Source organism: Ambystoma mexicanum, chromosome 5q (assembly GCF_040938575.1).
Source record: "Ambystoma mexicanum isolate Mex_15411 chromosome 5q, UKY_AmexF1_1, whole genome shotgun sequence".
In the NCBI taxonomy this organism is placed as follows: Eukaryota; Metazoa; Chordata; class Amphibia; order Caudata; family Ambystomatidae; genus Ambystoma; species Ambystoma mexicanum.
This window is the reverse complement of record NC_090933.1, coordinates 38,804,417-38,825,678: the sequence shown is the minus strand read 5'-3', so window position 1 is coordinate 38,825,678 and position 21,262 is coordinate 38,804,417. Positions and strand designations below refer to the sequence as shown.

General features: G+C 44.8%; 1 protein-coding gene across 2 annotated transcripts in view; it reads right to left on the bottom strand.

Annotated features, from left to right (window-relative positions):
* PDCD6 (programmed cell death 6) overlaps nt 1-21,262 on the bottom strand; it is a 214,901-nt gene that overhangs the window by 135,774 nt on the left and 57,865 nt on the right. For both annotated transcript variants that reach the window (XM_069620473.1, XM_069620474.1), the window contains exon 2: nt 16,236-16,297. In XM_069620473.1, the coding sequence (XP_069476574.1) occupies nt 16,236-16,297 (62 nt within the window). The remainder of the gene's footprint in view (nt 1-16,235; nt 16,298-21,262) is intronic.

Here is a 21,262-nt window from a genome sequence, read left to right as displayed (position 1 = left end):
GGCCAGTACCTCAAACCACTTTATAAGTCCCCAGTGCACTACCGGGACACAAAAGAATCTATAGTGGAGCTACCCATTGCTGAAGAGAAAGTAACTCTGCCAGGGATATCCCCAACCAACCGCCCATTTGTGGATTTTAGTCCTCACTCATACAGGTAGTGCCAAAGACGCAAACCTTCCACACACAGCCTGGTATCCGTCATAGTGGGAGAAGGTATCCCTGCCACTGCATCTTCTGTGTTGTCGTAGATCTATCTACCGGCCCATACCCCAATTTCATGTTTAAATCTCCATCAAGTATCCAACACACCTTACCCATGGGAAACATTGCAGAGAGTTTCTCCAGCACAAGGGCCAGGACATCCAAACAATGTTTATTGCGTTGTGTGGGTGGACCGCTATAAAAATTCACTACTAAAAGGTCCACCTGGCTCCATCTGCACATTTTGACCACCAATATAAACGGCACCGGATTTGCTGCTATAAGTTGCTGCCTTTTAATTATCCTTGTATGTGCATATAAATAAATATGTATACTATAACTTTAAGTGATATATGGCATCTATAACGCGCCTATACACAAGTGTTTCAAGGCGCGATGAGGCAAGGGAGGGGGAACAGAGGGAAGACAGACAGACAACGATCTTACTAGGCCAGGTGTCATTGAGATCGCGCAAGTGCAGGGGAAGGGGAGGGGACAGTGCAGAATATGGGATCGACACTTTTTTTTTATAAATTACAGCAATAAATATGCTGTGCAATTGTGGGTTTACTCCTATATTTACAAATTTTATTGTAGAGCTCACATTATCCCTCTTAAAATGAGCTTGGCTGCTCAGTCACTACCAACTTGCGTAGTACAGGCCTATATTAAAAGGTGGGTTACCGAATACAGAGAGATAAGTCTGGTAAAGTACCACACCAGTTGGACTCTACAAATCCTTCCATCTTACCTAACAGAGTGGGGGCAACAGACCCCTCCCAAAAATATATTTTTTTTGTACTACCTTTTTCTATCCCACTCCTCCGCCCTCCTACTCAGGTGGATACTCTTCAACTAGAGAGGACCCTTAGCATGGCACAGGCACAACATAAGTTAGCAAGTGTGATTGCAGACTTCTTCAGAATAACAAAAGCACAACAAACGTTAGGACATTTACTCGTTCCCAACGACGTTAACACTATTCCCAAAACCGCAAACCTTTTAAGCACAACGTACAAAATCGAAAGGTGTCCAAAACAGTATTTGTTAAATAAATTAGACGAAAACAAGCTTAGACTTGTGCAAAAAACGGCATCGTACAATCCCGCAGAGCAATTTGTCGACACCTACATGCTAGAGCCCGCCCCCAAGGAAAGCGAAAACCTTTTGGGAAGTAGAGAAAGGCGGACTGTCGAATGTTGTAACGGAGAAGCACAGCCACACTTTGTAACATACGTTCCATCAGCAGATTTATTTAGAACAAACCCACTGTGCGGTGCGAGTGAACAGATGACCGTTTGTATTTTCCTTTTTTTTAAGCCAGTTTGTGGCCGGTTTAGCAGGACATACTGCATACGTTTTCCTACGGCTCATAACAGACTTCCACTGTCTGAAGGGAGTTGCCCGGCCAGACTCCAACATTAGATCACCCGGCTTATGTTTTACAGCCGCACGCCGAGGCTTAGATTAACCAACAGACCCGTCATGGTACAAATGGGACACAGCAGCCACACACGAAAACTAACTGAATATTTACTTCACGTGAAGAAATACAACTCGCTATATGTAGTGTCATTCTACCCCCATTTCGTTCTCTAGGTCCTAGAAACCTTTGGTGTTGCTCAGTGGTAGATCTCCTTCCCTCCACTTCTTAGCCTCGCATTAATGACTCCAAGTTGCCGAGCGCACAGCTCGTGGCAAAACCTAGCCAAGACAGAAGGGGGGCCCATCCATTGGGATATGAACTATTTCACCCAACTGAACAGTCCTCTGCCTATAAATATTTTGAAGGTTGCAGTACCATGTACCAAGCTCTTCGGAAGTTACCCCCGTGCTCTTTATATTCCGTAGAAGCAATTTAGGTGGGTCACCTTCACAATTACTTTACATTTTCTCAAAGTAGGATTAGGCAGTGCCGCACAAAACAGAAAAGGCCTGGTCTTAAAAAAGCAATGGAAGCATATTGGTGAAGGAGGACAAAACTTCCCAACCAAATGCGGAGGACAGGGCAGGAGACCAGGCGGAGGACAGGGCAGGAGACCAGGCGCAGTTCTTTCATTTGCTTACAAGTAGGGCTCTAAAATCAGCGGCGTATCCGCCGGATCGCGAACATACACCTTCGAATTAGGGCAACACCCTCAAACAACCAAAACATGGAGTACAGTGTGCGTGTCTCTGCCCCTTTATGCCAAGTGCACTTCACAAATGACACAATTAGACGAGTCACATTCTTAGCACGTTCCACAAAGACACCCCCTGGCCTGCGCTCTCCTGCTGCCTGGTGTGAAGGCAGCGTGCAAAACTTTTTTTCAGCAATTTCTAGCTACAAAGAATAGATTAGGAAACTATATTCATAGTTACTTAAACTTAGACCAGTTGAAGTCTAGGTTTTTACTCACTAAAAATGCTTTTACTACCAAATTGCCCATGTTTGTGGTTATCTAATCAGGGATTCGGATGCATTGGGGAGAATGGGTCCAAGCTCACAAAGTAGAGTGAGGCCTCAACACAAGAATTGATTCTCTGGGCCTCGATGTAAAGAGATTGACAAAAATAAAAAGGCATTTTGAAATGAGAATGAGGGAAAGCGAGTTCATTTGCATCAACAATGCATTAAGGTCTCCTAGGAAGCGGATAGAACCTAGTACGTGGAACTCCAAACACTGCAGTACCTCTCGCCCAGGTTTGGTGCCCTAGGGCAGCCATGACGCAGACTGAAAGAGCCAAGGTGGGTGGTCTCGAGACAAGAGATCCTTCAACAAATGGACTAGCACGCACACCCACAAGATGATATGCGTTTTGCAGAGTGAAAAGGGTTTCTGTGGTGCATGGTAACAGACTTATAAGTCAAGGTACTCCCATCAGATGCAAGGATTTTCCAACATGTCCAGGTATTTGCAGGACTTCCCCAGGTACACACCATTTACAACTTATTTACTCTCCTATGCTCAAACGCCCATCATAGGTCTGCTCTTGACAGTTCATTACCATAACACGGCGAAGTAATCAGCCAAGATGACAAGTTGTGCCACTATATGCCTGGCACACGCAGCATATGCAAGGCTGTGCCATCAGACGCCCCATAATATTCAGAGATGTTGATGGACAAGGAAAGAGCAGACGACCAGCAGTAGGAGTGTGGCCTGTCGCTCTGTACCAGCTCGTCTCACCTTCTGAGCTCCGTAACAAACCCAAAAGGGAGCAGAGACCCAGACAGACAAGGATACTTCTAAAATAATGCAATCCTATCCAAGTGCACAGGGTTCTTCTACCAGTAAAGGTTCTTCTACCAGTAAAGGGTCATCTACCTTAAATCCTCAAGGCTGGTACATTCTTAAGAGTGTGGGAGCAAACTGGCACTTCGCTTGGAACGAAATACATCTGTGCACTGCTCCAGTGGGAACAGGAATGTAGTGCTGTTGTGCTCTCCTCTGAATACAGTAGAGAAGCATGCACATTTCTGTTCTCCCCTGGCCTCATCGCTACCCTACAAAAGGCAAAGGGGGACGAGTGGGATGGGGAGAGAAAAAACCAAGTGCTAGCAGTGTGTGAAGGAAGGATGCTTACACCGTTGCTTCTTCCCAAGCTTCAGGTCCAACACCAAAAAATTGATCTTTTCCAAGTACAGTGCACTCTAAATGCACATCCTGACTGACCACAAGTAACTTACTAGGCGGTCCAGTCCCACCTTGCCCTTCTGAACTGGCTCACGCCTAGCAAATTATGCATTGCATCGATATGTCTGTTTTTCACTTGTTCTGCATATTATCTATAAATGTCGATTCTGTAATAATGGCTGTTGATACTGTACCATTGATTGCATATTCTTAAAGCCGTTTTATATAGCGCCCGGATGCCTTTGGGTGCGGTGTGCTCTAGAAAAACAAACCAACAAAGCACCATGCCAAAGCCAGAAGGGGGTATGGGGTAGGTGGAGTAGGAACAGCACCGACGCTGCACTCCTCAAAAATACGAGTCCTCCCAGAGGAGGCAGCTGACGCGAGAGGGGCATTCAGGGAATGGATCCCTGTACTTTATTCTCCGATTGCTGTAAAGCATTGGTCTTCAAACTGTGGGTCTGGTACGAAGGAAGTCGGGGGTGGGGGGGAGCGGCACACGGCTCTTCAAAAAGGGCTATTTTGTATTTGCATTGTGTATGTGGCGTTAAGCCCCCTTTCCAAGGGATGAAGAGGGGGGCTGAAGTGGGTACCAGCAGCCCGAGCTAACAGCCAGAGCAAAGCCCTTGGAACGGAAGCCTAAGGCCATTAGCACCCCAGGCTACCAAAGCAGTAACCTTAAACTAAGGAAAATACTTTACAAAGATGGCCACCATGGAAAGGGAAGCCGGGGCTCCACATGGAGCACTTCTTCCCTTTTCCATGGTGGCCTGCTGGAGGAAAGGGAAAGGAGCGGATGCGGCCACCACCGCATTAAAAGTAGAGGGAGGGTGGGAAGAGATGGTGGCGGGGGAGGAGATGGCGGTGGGGGAGCCAGCGATCAGGCGGCATGGAACGCAGGCTTTCACTGGCGGTTCAAGCCCGCTTTCTGAGCCACCCGATTGGCTGCCAACCCCACCAGAGTGTTAATTAAAAATCACCACATTTCAATTTTTACAAATTCATCATATTTCAATTTTAAGAATTTTATTACTTTTAAAATGGCATTAAAAAATGGACTGACCACTCAATAAATATGACCACAACGAATCACCATCTATAAAATCTGGTTTATAAATAAATTATCTAAAATACAATCTTTTAAAACTAAATGAGGGTTAAGTAATTAGATGTCTCCCTTCTAATAAGTGGGGGGGGGCACAGCAGTACTATTTTTACTCGGGGGGTGGGGGGGGGTGGAGGGGCCCAGCATAAAAACTTTGACTAACATTGCTCTAGGGGGTCCTTTTCCTACTACCACCATCCTTCTGGGATGTGGGTCGTGTGAGAAATACTCCATTAGCAAATCTTCAGTGGGTAGATGCCTATAGTCTGTCCAGTCTTTCAATGGAATAATGGAAAAAGACGACACGGAGGTCCATTGCTATAGAAAGCAACATGGATTAACAATGTGCAGTGTAGTGCATTTCTGCAGTGTGATGTGATTTAGTGTAGGCACACAAAAAACAACTGGTGCATTGCCTGTTGCATCCCACAAGCCTCACACCTGCATTTGTTGTTGCCCCTTTCTGGACGGTGCTGAAAACGGAAAACAATACAATCGCACTGAGTGCGGGGATCCTCATTCCTGCAGAATCCCTGAAGGGGAAATGCATTAAAAACCACTTGGATTTTAAATCCGCTAGATTGGCTGTATCCTCAGCATCAACCTCATTCACACACCCAACCTTATCCCCATCACCTACTGCACCAGTTCAAATGTTGGCTCTTTGGGAGGGTCATGCCTCTAAATCCACATTACCCACGTCAATCAAGCTTGCCTAAGTACTGCACTGCCATCACTGCTTCAAAGTGAGCTAATAGGGAACCAGCCAGGTATGGGACGCCAGTTGTAACTGCCGTGTGCTCAGTTGCTTCCAAAGAATTACATCTGCCCTACATATACAACTGTAAGGAATCGGCTTAGGTGCTCATACAGATTACAGACTCCACAAGCCTCGTGATCATTAGAGAACATGCACGAGAGCCAGGTTTGATCTCATCTATACAAACCCTGGTCTAAAAAAGCAGTGTCCATGCCCACGCCATTTGCCTCATAACATCATTCATGACTCGTTGTCTAGCCGGCTGCCATCATCCCCAGTGAAAGCTCTCGTCCACATGCGTCGGTTTTTGTGACTCATGCCTGCTGATATCTATGACCAAGCCATCACGGTGTGCTTGCTCGTCACCATAGTTCCTCCAATGAAAGCCAGCGAGAGGCAAGGCCGCAGTTGTTTGCACCCGCCAAAGCTTTCCTTCCTGCTTACCCCTGAAGCCACGCCGTTCCTGGATATCTTCGCCGGATCCAGCCCACGATAGTGAAAGCCAGCGAGAGGCAAGTTTGCAGGTGTTGCGTCTGCCAGGGTGTTAGCGGCCTGCAACGAACAAAGAACTGTTTTCCCGAACAGAGGTGAGAGCATGCAGAGACTGGACAGTGCCTGAAGGGTAGTGGGGCTCGCTATCCTGATCCGGCCCCATGCAGAAAAACTGTTGGAAAAACGGTTGGAGGAGACAAAAAAAAAAAAAAAAAAAGTCTGCTCTCCTTTCCAACTTGCCAACCCATGCAGAACCTAAAGCAATACGCAAGATCAAGAGCATACAAAGAAAGGGGGGGCTGTCAAGTACCCAAAGGCTTTGGTGATGGCGGTGCTATTGGCATCGACTCTGGCAGGGCCTCTGCCCCAGTTGCTGCTGTGGATATCCTTGCATCAGGAGGGAATGGGGGGGTGGGGACAACCAGGGAGAAAACTTTAGAGAATCCCAGGAGTCTACCTAACCCCACGGAAGAGGCTGACCCCCGCGACTAAATTATGTTATCCATTGTTCAGACCCCAACCTCATTGCTTTGGGGGGGGGGTTGGGAAGGGACCAATTGCCCTGCTCCGTTCCAGCTGTCTCCAATGGTGCGGGACCAATTAACATTATGGCTAACCCCATCGACAACCTCTGGGGAAGATTCAAGAGGAATCTACGTCCAATACAAGTCTGTCCACCCCTGCAGGGAATCCAGCTTGCAAAGACGCAGCTGCCAATTCTGACATACTGGGCAACGGAACAGGGAAACTGTCCAGAGACATAGCCAAACCCTCCAGGGTTTGTGATCCACTGGTGCCCCTGTTGGTTCCGACTGCGTACATTGACATGCCACCAAGGCATCCCCATGAGGCCAATGGCCTGGCCCTTGCCACACGATTGGCTCTGGGCCCCTCTGTAGCTCATCTTCTCTACACTTTTACATCTCCTGCCTTGAACTTAATGTATTATGGACATTGAAGGACCCATTGAGGAAAAGACATCTATCAGCTCCACCTGTAGCACATGAGCAATACCATGTTGAGTGTGCATTTGGGCGCCAGTTCCTTTCTTCAACTAACCCCCTCCGGGCATCCAAGCCTCCCATTCAGGGGAATCGGCACCCTTTGGTACCTTTACACCTGGAGGCCCATACTGCCAGGGTTTGTTCCTGTGAACTTGTGCTTTCTGAATTGACAGCCATAAAGAAACTTTTATTAGACTTAATTGAAGCTCAGGGGTGGGAGGGAGAGGCTCCATCAGGGGATCCTTTGGGCATTGACGCCAGTTGTTATGGGGCCCCATCTTTTGGGTGTTTGGCCGTCTATTTCTCCTGGTGTTTCCAGTGTTCTAACTCTGATGAGGCAGCTTCAGACTGTCCAGCCACCAATATTTAATACACCTCGAGAACCCTCTAAGGCCCCCTCGTCGGGGCCAAAGCCATCGGTGGCTCATGCCCCTAACCTCAAGTACCAAGCACCCCCAGTGAAAGGTCAACTATTGCTCATAATTACCACTTGGGGAGCGCTTGGCTAAAGTCTCATTCACGGGGGGCCCTAAGTAGGCCGACCATGTTTCTTCGTGGGGTACCTAAATTGGCCGTAGATAGGCGAGAACCGAGGGATGCCCTTTTGAATAAATGCCTTCACTGGTTTCATTCTGCTGGGGGCTGTGCCTTTGTGACTAGGGATGACATGGTGAGATGCCATAGACTGACTAGCGATAACCCTGTAGATTCTGTTAAATTGGTCTTCAGAGAAACAAATGACCAGGGATATTCTTGACCAATATAAACGGTTATCCAGAAGTGGGATTGTAGCCAGCCTGTTCCCTGACCCTGCAACAGTGCGTCCCCACGAATATACCTTTACGAAAAGAGTTTTATCTGGTGCAAATCTCACCCCACTGGGCACTTGGCGTTCTGGGAGCTGAAGTGGTACTGGGTTTGTGGTACTGTGTACAGAGAACTGCTCCATGTCGCCGAATAAGAGTCCTTTTGTATTCATTAATTCCAACAGTTTGCAATATTTCAACCCCTCCTCGGTCTCTAGTTTTTGTTTTCACCTGTGGACCATGTAATGGTATTTTAGAATTGTCTTTGTTAGGATGTACTTTGATGGCCCAAGGCCGAATAAAGTAGTTTGATAGTTCCTCCACCAGTGTTGGCCACCCACATGACCACATCTCTACGCAAAAAAACACTGAGCCCCAACAACTACAATACCATGGAACGATTTCAAAGGGGTCAAGCTCCACACCGCTCTTGATTCCTCAAACTCTCACCCCACTTCGCCACCCATGAACTCCAGATATGGCTTAACTTCCTCTGGGAATGGATCTCACAAACACTTCTTATGGTGGCCCTAAAGAAACACTTAAAACTACGCCAAAAAACAAAGCTGCAAAATGTAACGTCACCAACCTCAAACTGAACAAAGAACAGAAAGATGCAGCAAATCAATCTGAAAGAACGAATGTCCACAAAACCTGGCAATTATACTATTGACAAATCGGGATCTAAAAACGACACAGAAAAAATATAGTCCACTGCGCACACTGCCGAAAATCTTCACAATACAAGATTCAAAACTATCAAACATTTTGAAGTGCTTGGCATTTAACAACAATTCAGTACAAGAAACAGATGCAAGGACACAAATACTGTTTATAAATAAATTGGTTAATACGGGACATTTCTATTACACCAGGAGCTCATTTATAAGGCAATTGAGCCATTACCTTTGAGGGTTGATTGGAAAGCAAAACGCTAACTGAAAAAGATCCAAGCAGCATATGTTTTGGCCGGTGAGGGTTAGGCAGGTGCTGGGAATGGACACATGTGGTCACTGAGTGATACAAGGCCACACCCAGAGGCTCTCAATGCCTCCTCACATCCCAACTCTCCAACTTCACTTCCATGACTACGGTTTTGGCTTATAGGCAGTGCTTACAGTGCAACCCAACTCCAACACGCTCTTCACAGCAAAAGTGCTTGACAAGTTAATCTTCCAACAACTTGGACTAACTAATTCTCTCTTCACCATAACATTGGTCATAGTCGAAAGAACAACTTAATTAGTCCAAACGGTGTAGCATTCTTAAAATGTGGTTCAATCTATTAGTTCGGACATCCTTACGCGTCTCAAAACAATGTGTTTGCCACAATGTGCCCATACTCAATTTGGCACAGAGGAACCATCAGCTTCCAGATATTACTTAAACAGTTTCTAGCAAAGTTCTTTCAACCACGTTTAATATTAAAAATTAATGTATCAAAGTTTGTGGTCTGCTCTTAACAGGCAGATTAAAATAATATTGTATTTGGAAAAAGCATAACGTACTTTATCTAGCAGAATGCGCTTCATCTCGCAATCTTCGCAACCTTAATTTTCAGAACTGGTTTTAAATAATTAAAACTTGTTGGTTCTAAATTTCACTTGATACTATGCAAGCTCAGCCAATTCGCGTATATTGCTTAGAGCTACCCAGTTATATCAGAAGGTCCAGAATGTCTCTTTTTCCAACTGAAGTATTCCAATACACGTACATGTACCTTTCTACAGATACGGTTTGGCTAATGGAAAAGATTTGCCTGGAAACCAGCCATGTTCAACTCTATTGTCTATGCACGCCATCATGCCACCCCGCCAGGTTGCGTCTACAGCAAGGCCGCTCCATTCCCGGCTTTACATGCAGCTCCTTGCAAGCCTGCAGCAGATTCTATGATTCTCGTGCAGCCGATCTCGCCCCAAACTGGGATTCTCCCCGCAGCCAAATTTATAAGCAATTCCTGGTTTATAACAAGGAAAGTGGGTATGAACGCTTTTACACTATAACATTAATTGGCCAAGAGGCAAAACCTCAATCGTTATTGTACCTTAAAAATTAGTCCAACGCTGTGTTATACACGATCTTAAAAGTATAGAATCATATAACTACCATGGCAACGGGCTGCCTACGCGCGTCTGCTATTCAGTGAATGGTGTAACGTCTTCGCGGTCTAAGTAATTAAGAAGTGCAGAGTCCGCATCATTTCAGCTCTGCGACTGGGAGTTGAGCCAGCCGATCTGCTATCTAAAATAAACATCTCGGCTCAGCTCAAGTAACCAAAGCATCCAACTACAGTTTCTTTAATATGTTTTGTCAGCTATAAAAATGTGCCTTCTATAAAACATGACGTGTTGCAAAATATCCTTTTCCCGGAGGTTGTGTGCTACTCTGAATATTCCATACAATGTGCATTTGCATTCACAGCATTAACATTCTTTAGCACGTGCACCTCTGAATTGCATTCAAACGGCTATTCTGGTGATGAACGCCAAGTGTTGCCGCCTGCTTGCATAAGATATCTGTGGGGATAAGTGCCCACATGTTGCTCAGTAATTCATGACACCAGAATTCTCAAGACTAGACACTGCCAACAGCCCACGCCTCCCAAAAAATACCTGCTTAACAGCCAAGAGTGCACAACTCAGCTGAAGGACTGCTACTAAAATTGCAAAGATGGGGGCTCCTTACATCTTCACTCCAGACACTCAACTGGCCTAGTAGTCCAGCACAATCCAGTTTGTATGGCCAACTGTGCCTCCCAAAGAAGGGTTCCAAAATCCACCACAAACAAGCTCACCTGTCACAATGCACAAATCCAGTGATACATCACTATTAAGTTCAACGCCTCATCTGGAAACCTCAAAGGAGGGTCTTACTTAACATTCCCACCACGCTCCCTATGAAACACCTTACATTGGCTCGCGAGCACCTTTGAAGGGCACCTGAACTTTCTGAATTCATTGGCTATGCAACAGCACACAATGAAATGATGCACATACACATGCTTAAATTGAGCATTATCACCAGGGAACGCAGTATCAGCCTGCTTTACCTCACCCCAACCCTTACCTCAGACTAAGTCCTGCTGGGAGAGGGAGGTCTTCAGCTCCTTCTGAAACTTCAGGTGCTCCAGCTGAAGTTTGAGAGGGACAGGGAGGCCAATCCAGATGAAGCACCTGCAGAGCAGAGAGATTACCCCCCCCCCCCACTCTCTCTGCCTGGAGAAGTGGCTGACCCTCGGAGAGCTCGAGGTGGCTGAGTGAAGGGCTCGAGAAGGAAGGTGTTTTCAACTTGATCCTTACAGCCGACAGGGGGGGGGGGTGGAATAAATAAAATAAAAACAGTCCCATGGCTTGTGGCAGATGGCTAAGAGTACAAACATCACTAGCGAGCAACTGAATGAGTGGTCTAGTTTCCAAAGGGAGGCGATTGTCTCCAAGGACTACATCAGTCCAAAATAGGAGGAGTTCAAACAAAGTACAAGCTCATGCTCAAACGAAAACGTCAGAGAGAGGGAGAACCGTCCCCCAAAGGTGAAGAGAGGGAGCAAAAAACAGATGCGAGATGAAGCATGGAAGGAACAGAACGTGCGGCCGCAGAGAAGCCTTTGTCTGCAGGAATGTTGCAAAAGCATCCGGGAAGGAGACAGCTGCCTGGGGACTGCAGAGACCACAAGGAGGAGGCAAACAGGTACTTGTGTCACCTGTAAGAGATCCAGGGAAGGGTAGGGGTGAGCTAAGGAGCTGGAGAAAGAACGCCTGGGATCCTACAAACACGAGACGTGTTTACGTGAAGTGAATAAAAGACAGTTGTCTATTTGGCAGGAGAGTGAACCAAACAGACAACACAACTGTGCGAGTCTGGGACCCACACCCAAAAACCAAAAGGGTCTGGGCCACTGAAGAACATGAGAGAGAGTTGCATAATTGGCAGGAGAGTGAACCAAGTGGATACAGGACAACATTGCTAGTCTGGGACCCAAGAGGGCCTGACACCCATACGGAGAAGATAAAGGGCCTAAGAACCCTTGGACTGTAGACAGAGGAATTCGACACTGGCAGGCTACAGAAACAACAGTTTCTCACAAGTTATTCAGAGACTTAACCTAAGAAGAAAGTTAAGGGAAAGGAGATTGTTAGGGAGAAGTCGCATACATTTGCTAATTCCCTTCACCTTAGAGAGCCCCAGCAACTTTGTTGGATTTTGAGGACTTGATTACCTGGAAAGAGTGCAAGCCTTTTTTCCCACTCATGTATTTTGATGAGTGTTTTACTCTTGTGCTCTTTGATTATGGAGTTTTAGATAACTCCATAGGCATCATCTTTTCTTGTGTGTCACAGCACCCTCAGTGCAGTGACACAGGGTAGCCTTTTAGGCTGCCCGAAGGTTTAAATACCTTCTCCGAGATAAACTGTTTCCCTGAGAATGTAAGGTTAAATTGACTTTACTAGTCTTTTTAAATTCCTAGTCCCAGCACACACTATCTTCCTATAGAGTGCTTAAGGGGTTACTTAGTATCCTTTGTGTAAATAGCAGTCAAAGGCTACCCTTTCCTATCGAAATGGCTGGTGGCAGTGGTTTTACAACGAACTACCATGATTTTTCACGACCGCGAACACAGGTAGCTAAAAATCACGGGAGCCATGTTTTTCAAGATGGGGCCTGAGCCCCCTTTGTTTAAACAGGTCCCGGTCTTTTTTCACAGTTTCTTTTTGGAAAGATCCTTCTAGAGTTTGTCTCTGCATGCCAAATCAGGTTTGGTCCCTTTGTTCCTACGCCTTTGGCGGGCTTCAGGACTGAAGACCACCTCTGGCACCTGAGTGTCTGGGGGTGGGCAGGAAGTGCGGGAGGTGCCCGAAACTCCCTGTGCTTAGTCTCCTAGGAGACCCAAATGCACTTTGGCATGATGGGCTGGCTGACTGTCCGCCGAGGACACCCTGCTGGGCAAGTGGCAGCTAGGCTGGGAAGAATGGGAGAAAACTGTTTAAAAGGCGAGTCTCTTGGCTACGAAGGCAGAGTCGACCCCTGGAACGAAAGAACCGAAGACGAGCTGGAAGAGGACGGCTGCTGCAACCACTGGACCATTGGTTTGCCCGGTGGAGCCCTGCTGCAGGTCCGAATCGCCAAGTTCATCTCGAAAGAGAAGCCCCTTCAAGGACGACTTCTTCCTTTGAGCTGGTAGGACCAATCGACTCGTAGGCCACCTGGATACCATTCTTGTAGCTGGTTAGGATTAACCAGGGGGAGGGTCATCAGCTTGTGTGCTTGAAGAACAGCTACCGGAAGCGAAGATTTGCCAGCTTTGTAACCAGTGCCAGTGCAGGAGTCCCCAGACGTCCTCACTCTTGTCCCCACGACTGAGGCTCAGGAACAGCGAGATCTGCAGGAACAGAAGTCTTCAGCTGCATCTTTTTCTTCAATATAAGGTAATGTGAAAACCAGACCGAGAGAACTTACCTCTCACTACGAAAGTGCGTACAACTTTGGCAACTTGCAGGCCTAGTCAGCTTGTGACCCGACACATGAACCTTTCTTCCGTGAACTACTTCTAAGAACCGTGGCAAAGACTTTTCCGTTTTAAATACCAGAACCGTTTTTACTCATACAAGACACTAGCCCATTGACACTGGCATACCTATTGCACTGAATTAACTCCTCTGGTGAACTCAAACTATTTGCACCGTTTTAGAGTAACTGTAATATTCATTTAATTAACTTATGCCTTTTTGTTCCTACTTCAAGGGAGCTCAACTGCTTAGTAATTAGTACTGTAATATAATTTGTGTGCGATATTGGTTGCCTCATTTAGTGAATGCTTTATAAATGATTGTGTAATAAATTAAGAAGTGTTTTTACCAAGAAACCAAGAGTAGAAGTGTCTCTGAATACTTGTCATTTTAGACCTTTGTGTAACACCCTTACAAGCTCACATTCCCTCTTGAGATAAGCCTTGCTGCTCAGCTCGCTACCAAAGACAGTGTGGTACAGACTTATACCAAAGGTTGTTTTTGCTTACACCTGTAGTCATAGTTGTGTGTAGTGGTCACAGAGGGTACTGCATGCAAACCTTGCCTAACAGAGAAACATCCATAAGATTGGAATCTTACATTTCAGAACATTATTTTGCAGCACATTTTACTACCAGTGAAACTGGGAACCTTTCTGCTTGAAAACACAAAACACTTTTTTCTTTGCGAAGAGTTCAACCTTGCACAGTTATGTTAGATTGTTAGTGTTCGGGACACAACAATCCAGACTTCCTGACAATCTCATTAGTTGCCTTTGAGGTAGGGAACACTGCCCCCACCTTTAGGGATAGAGAGTCATTTTCCGAACCACTTATGATTAAAAGTCTATATCCAAAAACAAGCCATCTTTGTGTCCGAGCCTTACTTCTGCACCGTTACAATGATCACTTATGTATCGTCCCCGTTGACTGGTCCATTTACTCCCCTCCACAACCTGGTGGGAATGTCCCTTAACTCCCCCCCGTTGTAAGAAACTAGCTGCTTCCCGTCATATCTGATTTCTTATTTACTGTATGTTCTTTTGTGATCAAATCCTCCCGTATAAAAGGTGCCAAAAGTAAAGGAGTAATCGACCATCCTGGTGTGGAGATTAGGGGACCCATGCAGAAAATAAAACTGGTAGCTGCCACCTATCTGGTCCCCTCTGTATGTTAGGAGTTAAAATATTCACTCAAGAAAATAAACGGCGTGCTCAAGGAGCACCCCGGCCAAGTAGCTGTCTGGGGTACTAAAGGCGGCACACCATGGGAGCTGCAGATGCAGGGGGAAATTCAGCAAAAGTCCCTCTAAGATCAAAAAGAAAGTCTAGAAAACAAAAGCCAACAAAAATGTATAGGAGACAAAGTTAGCAAAATTAAACGCCCACAAAAGAATTCTCTTGGTGCATCTATGGCCATTCCCAACACATTAACCTGCACGATGTCAGGTACCTTGTAATTTACCCTAGTTGCTATATAAAGGAAGGGGGTGGGTCTTGAACATTTAACACACATAGCCTCTCTTTTAATCACTTCTGTCCAAGTAGTTGTACTCAAGATTATTGCACAAAACAGCAAACATTAAACTTCTTCCTGAGCTTAAGCCACACTACTTAGTTTGAATTTGGGTGAGGGTTCATTAAAATGTTAATGTTGCAGATTTCACAAATCTACAATACGTGTGTGGGCAGCACTATGAAAGGCTTTAATGGCCAACAACCCCTTTGCACACAACCAATTTACGTTTCTATGAGGTTTCTTCTTCAAAATGAGCTTGAAGCCCATTTGTGAGTAAAGCATTTTTTAACATATGTCCTCACAAATAAAATGAGGGGGGTGGGGTGAAGGGGAGGGGTGGCGGGGGTGGGGAGGGTGGAGACCCCCGTAAATGAGGGGGAGGTGAAGGGGACCCCCGTAACACACCCCCTACCATCATTAAATACCTAAACCCAATACCCATATATATTTGCGAGGAAATGTGTTAAAAAAAATGGGCCTGCGAGGAAGTGGTCATGAATTCCAATTTGGAGCGACACAATGTCAATAAGAGCAGCAACATGATATTCTAATGGGCTGCAAAACATATATATTTTCACTGAAATGAAAGGTGCTGCCCAAACTACTGCAAACAAGGCTTTCGCACTGAAGCTGCAGTCACCCCCAACTATTTTAGATTTTTAAAACTTTTTTTAGTGTTCATCTCAAAAGTTTTCCGTAGGCCCGGTGTGGAATGAAGGGCCGTAAAGTGTGTGGACCGTTAACTAACAAGGACCCAATAACGTGATGGAAAAACAAACAAAAAAACGGATCTATTCACTGCTATTTTATACAGCATTCTATATGTTTGGGAAGGATATGTCCGATTTTAAAAACATAAGGCCAAAATATTCCCGAACTTTATAACTGTAAAATGTTTTAGTGGGATGAAATCTATATCTTTTTTGCTGTGTCGGATGGATCAGCTTTAGAAGGTATTGTTGACTGACCATTGATTTGCTATAGGCTCAAACTGTGCAAGGTCCCTTCAATCCGCCCATGGTTGATCAAGGATTTAATATCGGAACGACTGCATGATAATATTTTGGGAAGTCACGTGGATGCTGGGGTAGAGCACCAAAAAACATTTAAAAACTCAAAACTCTTGTGAATGCTTTGTTTTCACTCATTCTTTTACAAATGGAAAAGATAAAAAGTACCGAAATAACCCCCTCCCTCCCAAAATCTAATTTATTTCCATTTTGCTTACCATTAGATAATGCCTGCTGAAGTTCTGGTTCTTCTATTACTCCACTTCGGTCTTTATCAACCCTAGGAGCAGAGAAGGAAAAGTCAGATGATTGAGAGAAACAGGTTTGAATAAAATAATTTAAAAAATAAATAAATAAAACGCATGCTAAACGCAATGATAACAAACCGCTTCCATGAGAATACACAGGTTTAGGAATGATTAAATGCAAGTAGCAGAAGAGAATGAAACCCATTATGGCAGCAACTGCCAGTGGATTAGTTGCATTGCAAGTTATGGTGGAGGTTCAACAGACACACACGTTCGATTTGAACAATCACTGACTAGGACTATGCTACCCGTCTTTAACAATGCTGTCCCTGTTACTTCACATCTCCCTTTCATGTGTTGCTCCAATTCCAACCAGTGCAATTATTCAGCCATCTTAAATACACCTCTGTAAATCTAACTTAAACTCTGTTAAACCATCTCCACCCATGTTTTTTCCTGCCATCTTAAATTTTTTTTTTAACTAAATAAAGCATTGCAGATTGACGTGAAAACACAACTGGAGTTGCCCAGGTTTCTACGGGGCCTGAGGTTGGGAGCGTTAGTGGTAGAGCAGCTAAGGATTATAATTCTGGTGGGCAGTCATAATTTCGAAAAAAAAAATGTCGACAGACAAAAATGTTGACAAAAAAATGTCGAAAAAAAAAAATGTCGACTCGTTTTTTTTAATTATATATTTATTTTAGGGGTTCGGGAGTTAAAAAAAAGGTAAAAATTAAAAAAAAAAATTTAAAAAGGGGGGTTGGGGGAACCCCCCCCCCCCATTTCAAAAAATAAATGCATTGAAAAAAAAGTCGACATTTTTTTTCTCGAAATTTTGACTTTCGACATTTTTGTTGTCGAAATTATCACTATAAACCTATAATTCTATGTCACTAGCGAACCAGTACGCTTGCCTTAACGAAATGGAGGTTAGTGAATGACTTGCACAATATGGTCAAAGAGCTAATCATACCCAGGAGGTCCCACCGGCTATTCTCCGAGTACTTCTAATGTAAATCTAGTTATTGACCAACTGTCCTTTTTGTTATGGAATGTGACAGGGGTTAAATCCCAGTTAGCATGTGTGGAATCCCAATCATTATTTAAATAAATTGTTGTTATTCTTCTACAAGAGACGTGGTCACAGATGGAAATTAATGTGGATGGTTACGTCTCATATGTAGAGTTGGCTCAAAGAAATAAGAGGGGGTGGAATTATGGAGGTATGTGCACTCTGTTTAGGCCTAATTTGGAGAGTAAACTGGTGGCACTAGAGACTCCTTTTTCGTTAATTTTGGTGGCTAGAATGGTTAGGCCTGGCACGTATGAAATATTGGTTGTGAATATTTACATTAGCACACACAGCCAATATAAGAACGGTCTACAAATTCTTGCCTCAGTGATGGAGCATTTTATCCCCCAGATTTCCTTGAAAAATCTCGGTTTAGTATTAGGGGGAGATTTTAATGCAACGCTGGGAGGAGGGCCAGATACCAAGTTGTATGACATGGAGGATGTGGTGGCAGGAATTCCGGTCCAGATTATGATGTACCCTAGATTGTGCACAGAGTGGCAGAGGCTCTGGCATCACCTCAAAGGTTGGAGGAAGCATACTGTAAATGGTTGCCAGGATGGTAACATTCCACATAGGATAACTTTCACCTCTGCGTTATGAAGTTCCACAATAAATCATTTTTGTGCGCTAGTGATGTTTTGGGGGGAATTGAGGGAGTTTAACGTGGTGACATATCTGTAGCGACCACTTTCCTATTAGTGGTGGCATTGGTTTGGGCAAGAGAGACGTCTCATCAGGGCAGGATTATTTGCCCAAGGTACGTGTGTCTGCATCAGGCGATTAGGTCAAATAATGAAAGAGAGGGAGGAATTATTGAGGAAGGCTGTTCAATCGAGCTCAAATGAATTGGAGGCGATGTTGTTAGGGCCTGGGGAGCAGAACATTATTTTAAATGAGTTTGGATCCTTACTGCGGAATCCGTCATTGGCGTTTACCAGGGTAGCGGGAAAAAGAAGAGCATCACCAAGGACAGGAAGGTTTGACCATGAGTGTACAAGAGCTAAGGCTTACATAATCTCAGTATTGAAAAATCCCCAAACTGCTAAAAATTCTATTATTTGTGCAAGGTCTCATTTCAAGAAGGCTGTGGTCAGTAGAACAAAAATCCACTGAATCAGAGGCATGGGATATATGGGTCAGAGCATCCCGGGTTAATGATGCTAAATTATTCTGGGAAATAGAGAACTATGGCCCATTTAATCAGAAGGCTCCAGTCTTCAATGTATCCGACCTGGCCTGGGTGGATCATTTTTCATCCTTATATACTGCACAGCAAGGGGAAGTAAACGGCACTCTTGGTACTGGGGCGAATTTGGAGGAAGGGGCCCCATTCTAGTCATTGCCTTTTCAGTTATGAAATAACTAAAGCCATTGGCTGCCAGCGCTGTAATTGGGCAACTGGTCCTGATAATGTACCGGCAGATCTGCTTGGAATGGCTCCAGAATTGTGGGCTCTGGTTTTGACTCAGGGATTCAATGCTATCTGTGCAGGGAGTGGGGGGTGGGGGTTTAGGGGGGGAAGGGGCGTTGTTCCTGCTTCATGGTCCTGTGCAACTATTTATCCAATATACAAAAATGGGCCAAGAGATGCACAGGCATCATACAGGCACATCTCATTTCCGGATTCTTTTTTTTAAATATTTGGCCTGCAGTAGAGTGGGGTGCTCCCATTGGTGCAGTTGGTATTCCGGCAGGGGCTGGGTACGTCCAAGCAGTCTCTTAATTTTTATATGATAGTTTCTCACTCTATTTACTTAAGGGCGGAGCCAATTTATTTGGCATTCATGGATCCGAGCACAGCCTTTGACACAGTAAATCGAGCTAAGTTGTGGTCCATGCTCGGATACATGAAAGGTACCCCTGCCGAAACCTTTTGGCATGAATGCATGATTCCAAACAAGCCTGTGTTAGGGGTTGGACAAATCGGAGATGTACAGGCTCATTTAAAGTGGAGTCAGTGGTGCACCAGGGCCGTGTCCTGGCCCCCTGCTTTTCTGTTTGTATATCAATGGTTTGCACGATCACTTATTCTCTCCTGATGTGCCGAGGATAGGCAGCCGGCCTTTACCGGTCCTGGTGTATGCAGATGACACTGTTCTAATGGTGCGTAACCCGATAGCCTTACAGGGATTTATTCTCAACTATGCTTGTTTCATGGCCAGTTTGGACTAAGTGGTTAATGCAGCGAAGTCTGCAGTGATGGCATGTCTTAGTGGGAGGGGTATGGTGAAGTTCAAGGCAATGTATTATGGGGGGTTAGGGGGCGTGGCTCTGATCCAGAGGGTCGATCATTTCGACAATCTGGGGGTCAGGTTCTCATCCAACTTTGGCCCAAACTTGCATGTGAGCAAACAGACAGCTCGATTTAAGCAGGCTATAGGAGGTGTTATCAGGTCAATTGGAATGTTTAGAGCTAAACCAATTGACCAGTTGCTAAAATTGTACAATGGTAAAGTGGCTTCTGTTGACACATGTGGGAGAGAGTTATGGGGATATTCTATTACAAATCCCTTTATATTAGTGGAGCACCAATTTTTTAAAAATTATTTTGGGCTTGCCACCCTCTGCGCCGAACTTCGGGGTACATTTGAAACTGGGCTGCAAATGTACCAGGTATGTGATCGCCCTGAAGCCTGTTCTTCACCGGTTCAGGCGATGGGGAAATGAAAAATCAGTCCTTACTCATGACAGGGATCAAAATTACAATTGGATAAGCAGGGGCAATAAGTAAATCCTGGGTATCCAGCATTAGAGGGTTACGAAGAGCTACCACTGGGGAGCGAGGAGCTGCTAGATGGCGTTCTGCAAATATAACGTCCACATGAGATGCAAACATAATTTGAACCATTATTTATGCATTAAATGTTGTATTGCAAGGCATAAATTAGTTTTCAAAAATGTATCAGCAGAGTTTGCTAATTACATTTTTCTTGATTAGCAAACAAACCCATTTGATTAGCAATTTTGTACCAATGACATTAGTGAGATAAGCCAGGTCTTGCAAATTCTCTCTGTAAAATGGTGCACGTCACCAGAGACCCACTTTTGGCACACTGCTGCTACCCAGAGGGCAGCCATGCACAGTGAAACTTTTACCCCAAACAAAGTAAAGTTTAAATAAAGTCTGCAACATCCCCTGTAAATGGTACCGGCCCTTCTTAAAATCTTCTCTACTACGCGAGTGGGCGAAAATACTTCGCGAGCCCTGGATGAGCGTCTGTAAAAAGGTTAGCTGCATGAATAGACACAAATAGATATGATAAGAAGGCTCTTAAAACAGTTTGGCCAGCTACCTATACTGCAGGTGCAAATATATATAATGCATTCATAATCATAGAGCAAAGTGAGCTCTGGAGGCCAACTACAGTGTACAGTTTTGCAGTAAGTCTGTAGATGTACAGACTGGATGAAACTATTGATCGCTACTTTAAGTAAATATCAAGTTAGCTTTGTGTATTAATTATGTAAAAGACTAAGCAGAGTGGATGGCATAGCAGGCAGAGAACTGGGCAAACAAGGCAGAATATTGTACTTTGCAGCCATCTCACTTTCAGGGTAGCGGGTATAAACGAACATGGCAAGATATAATGTCAAGGAGTACGATATCAGCTCATGGTTTGAGCACCAGTTGCCAGCTGCATGTAACCAGCAGGCAACAGGACTAGGTTTGCCATCAAAGCATTTGGCTGCATGGTCATGTACATTTTCAAAAGGGTCCACTCGTCAATATGATACATATTCCCCAACAAAATGAAATCTAGTTGGCATGGAGATTTAGATACACTTCACTGTAAAGCATGGAGACAATGCAGTGTTTTACAGTAGCAATACTGTAATTATGCATTATGTAACCCATTACATTTCTAGGACATTAAAACAAGAAAATTACTAACATAATGGTCTTTGGCAGACAGGATACAGT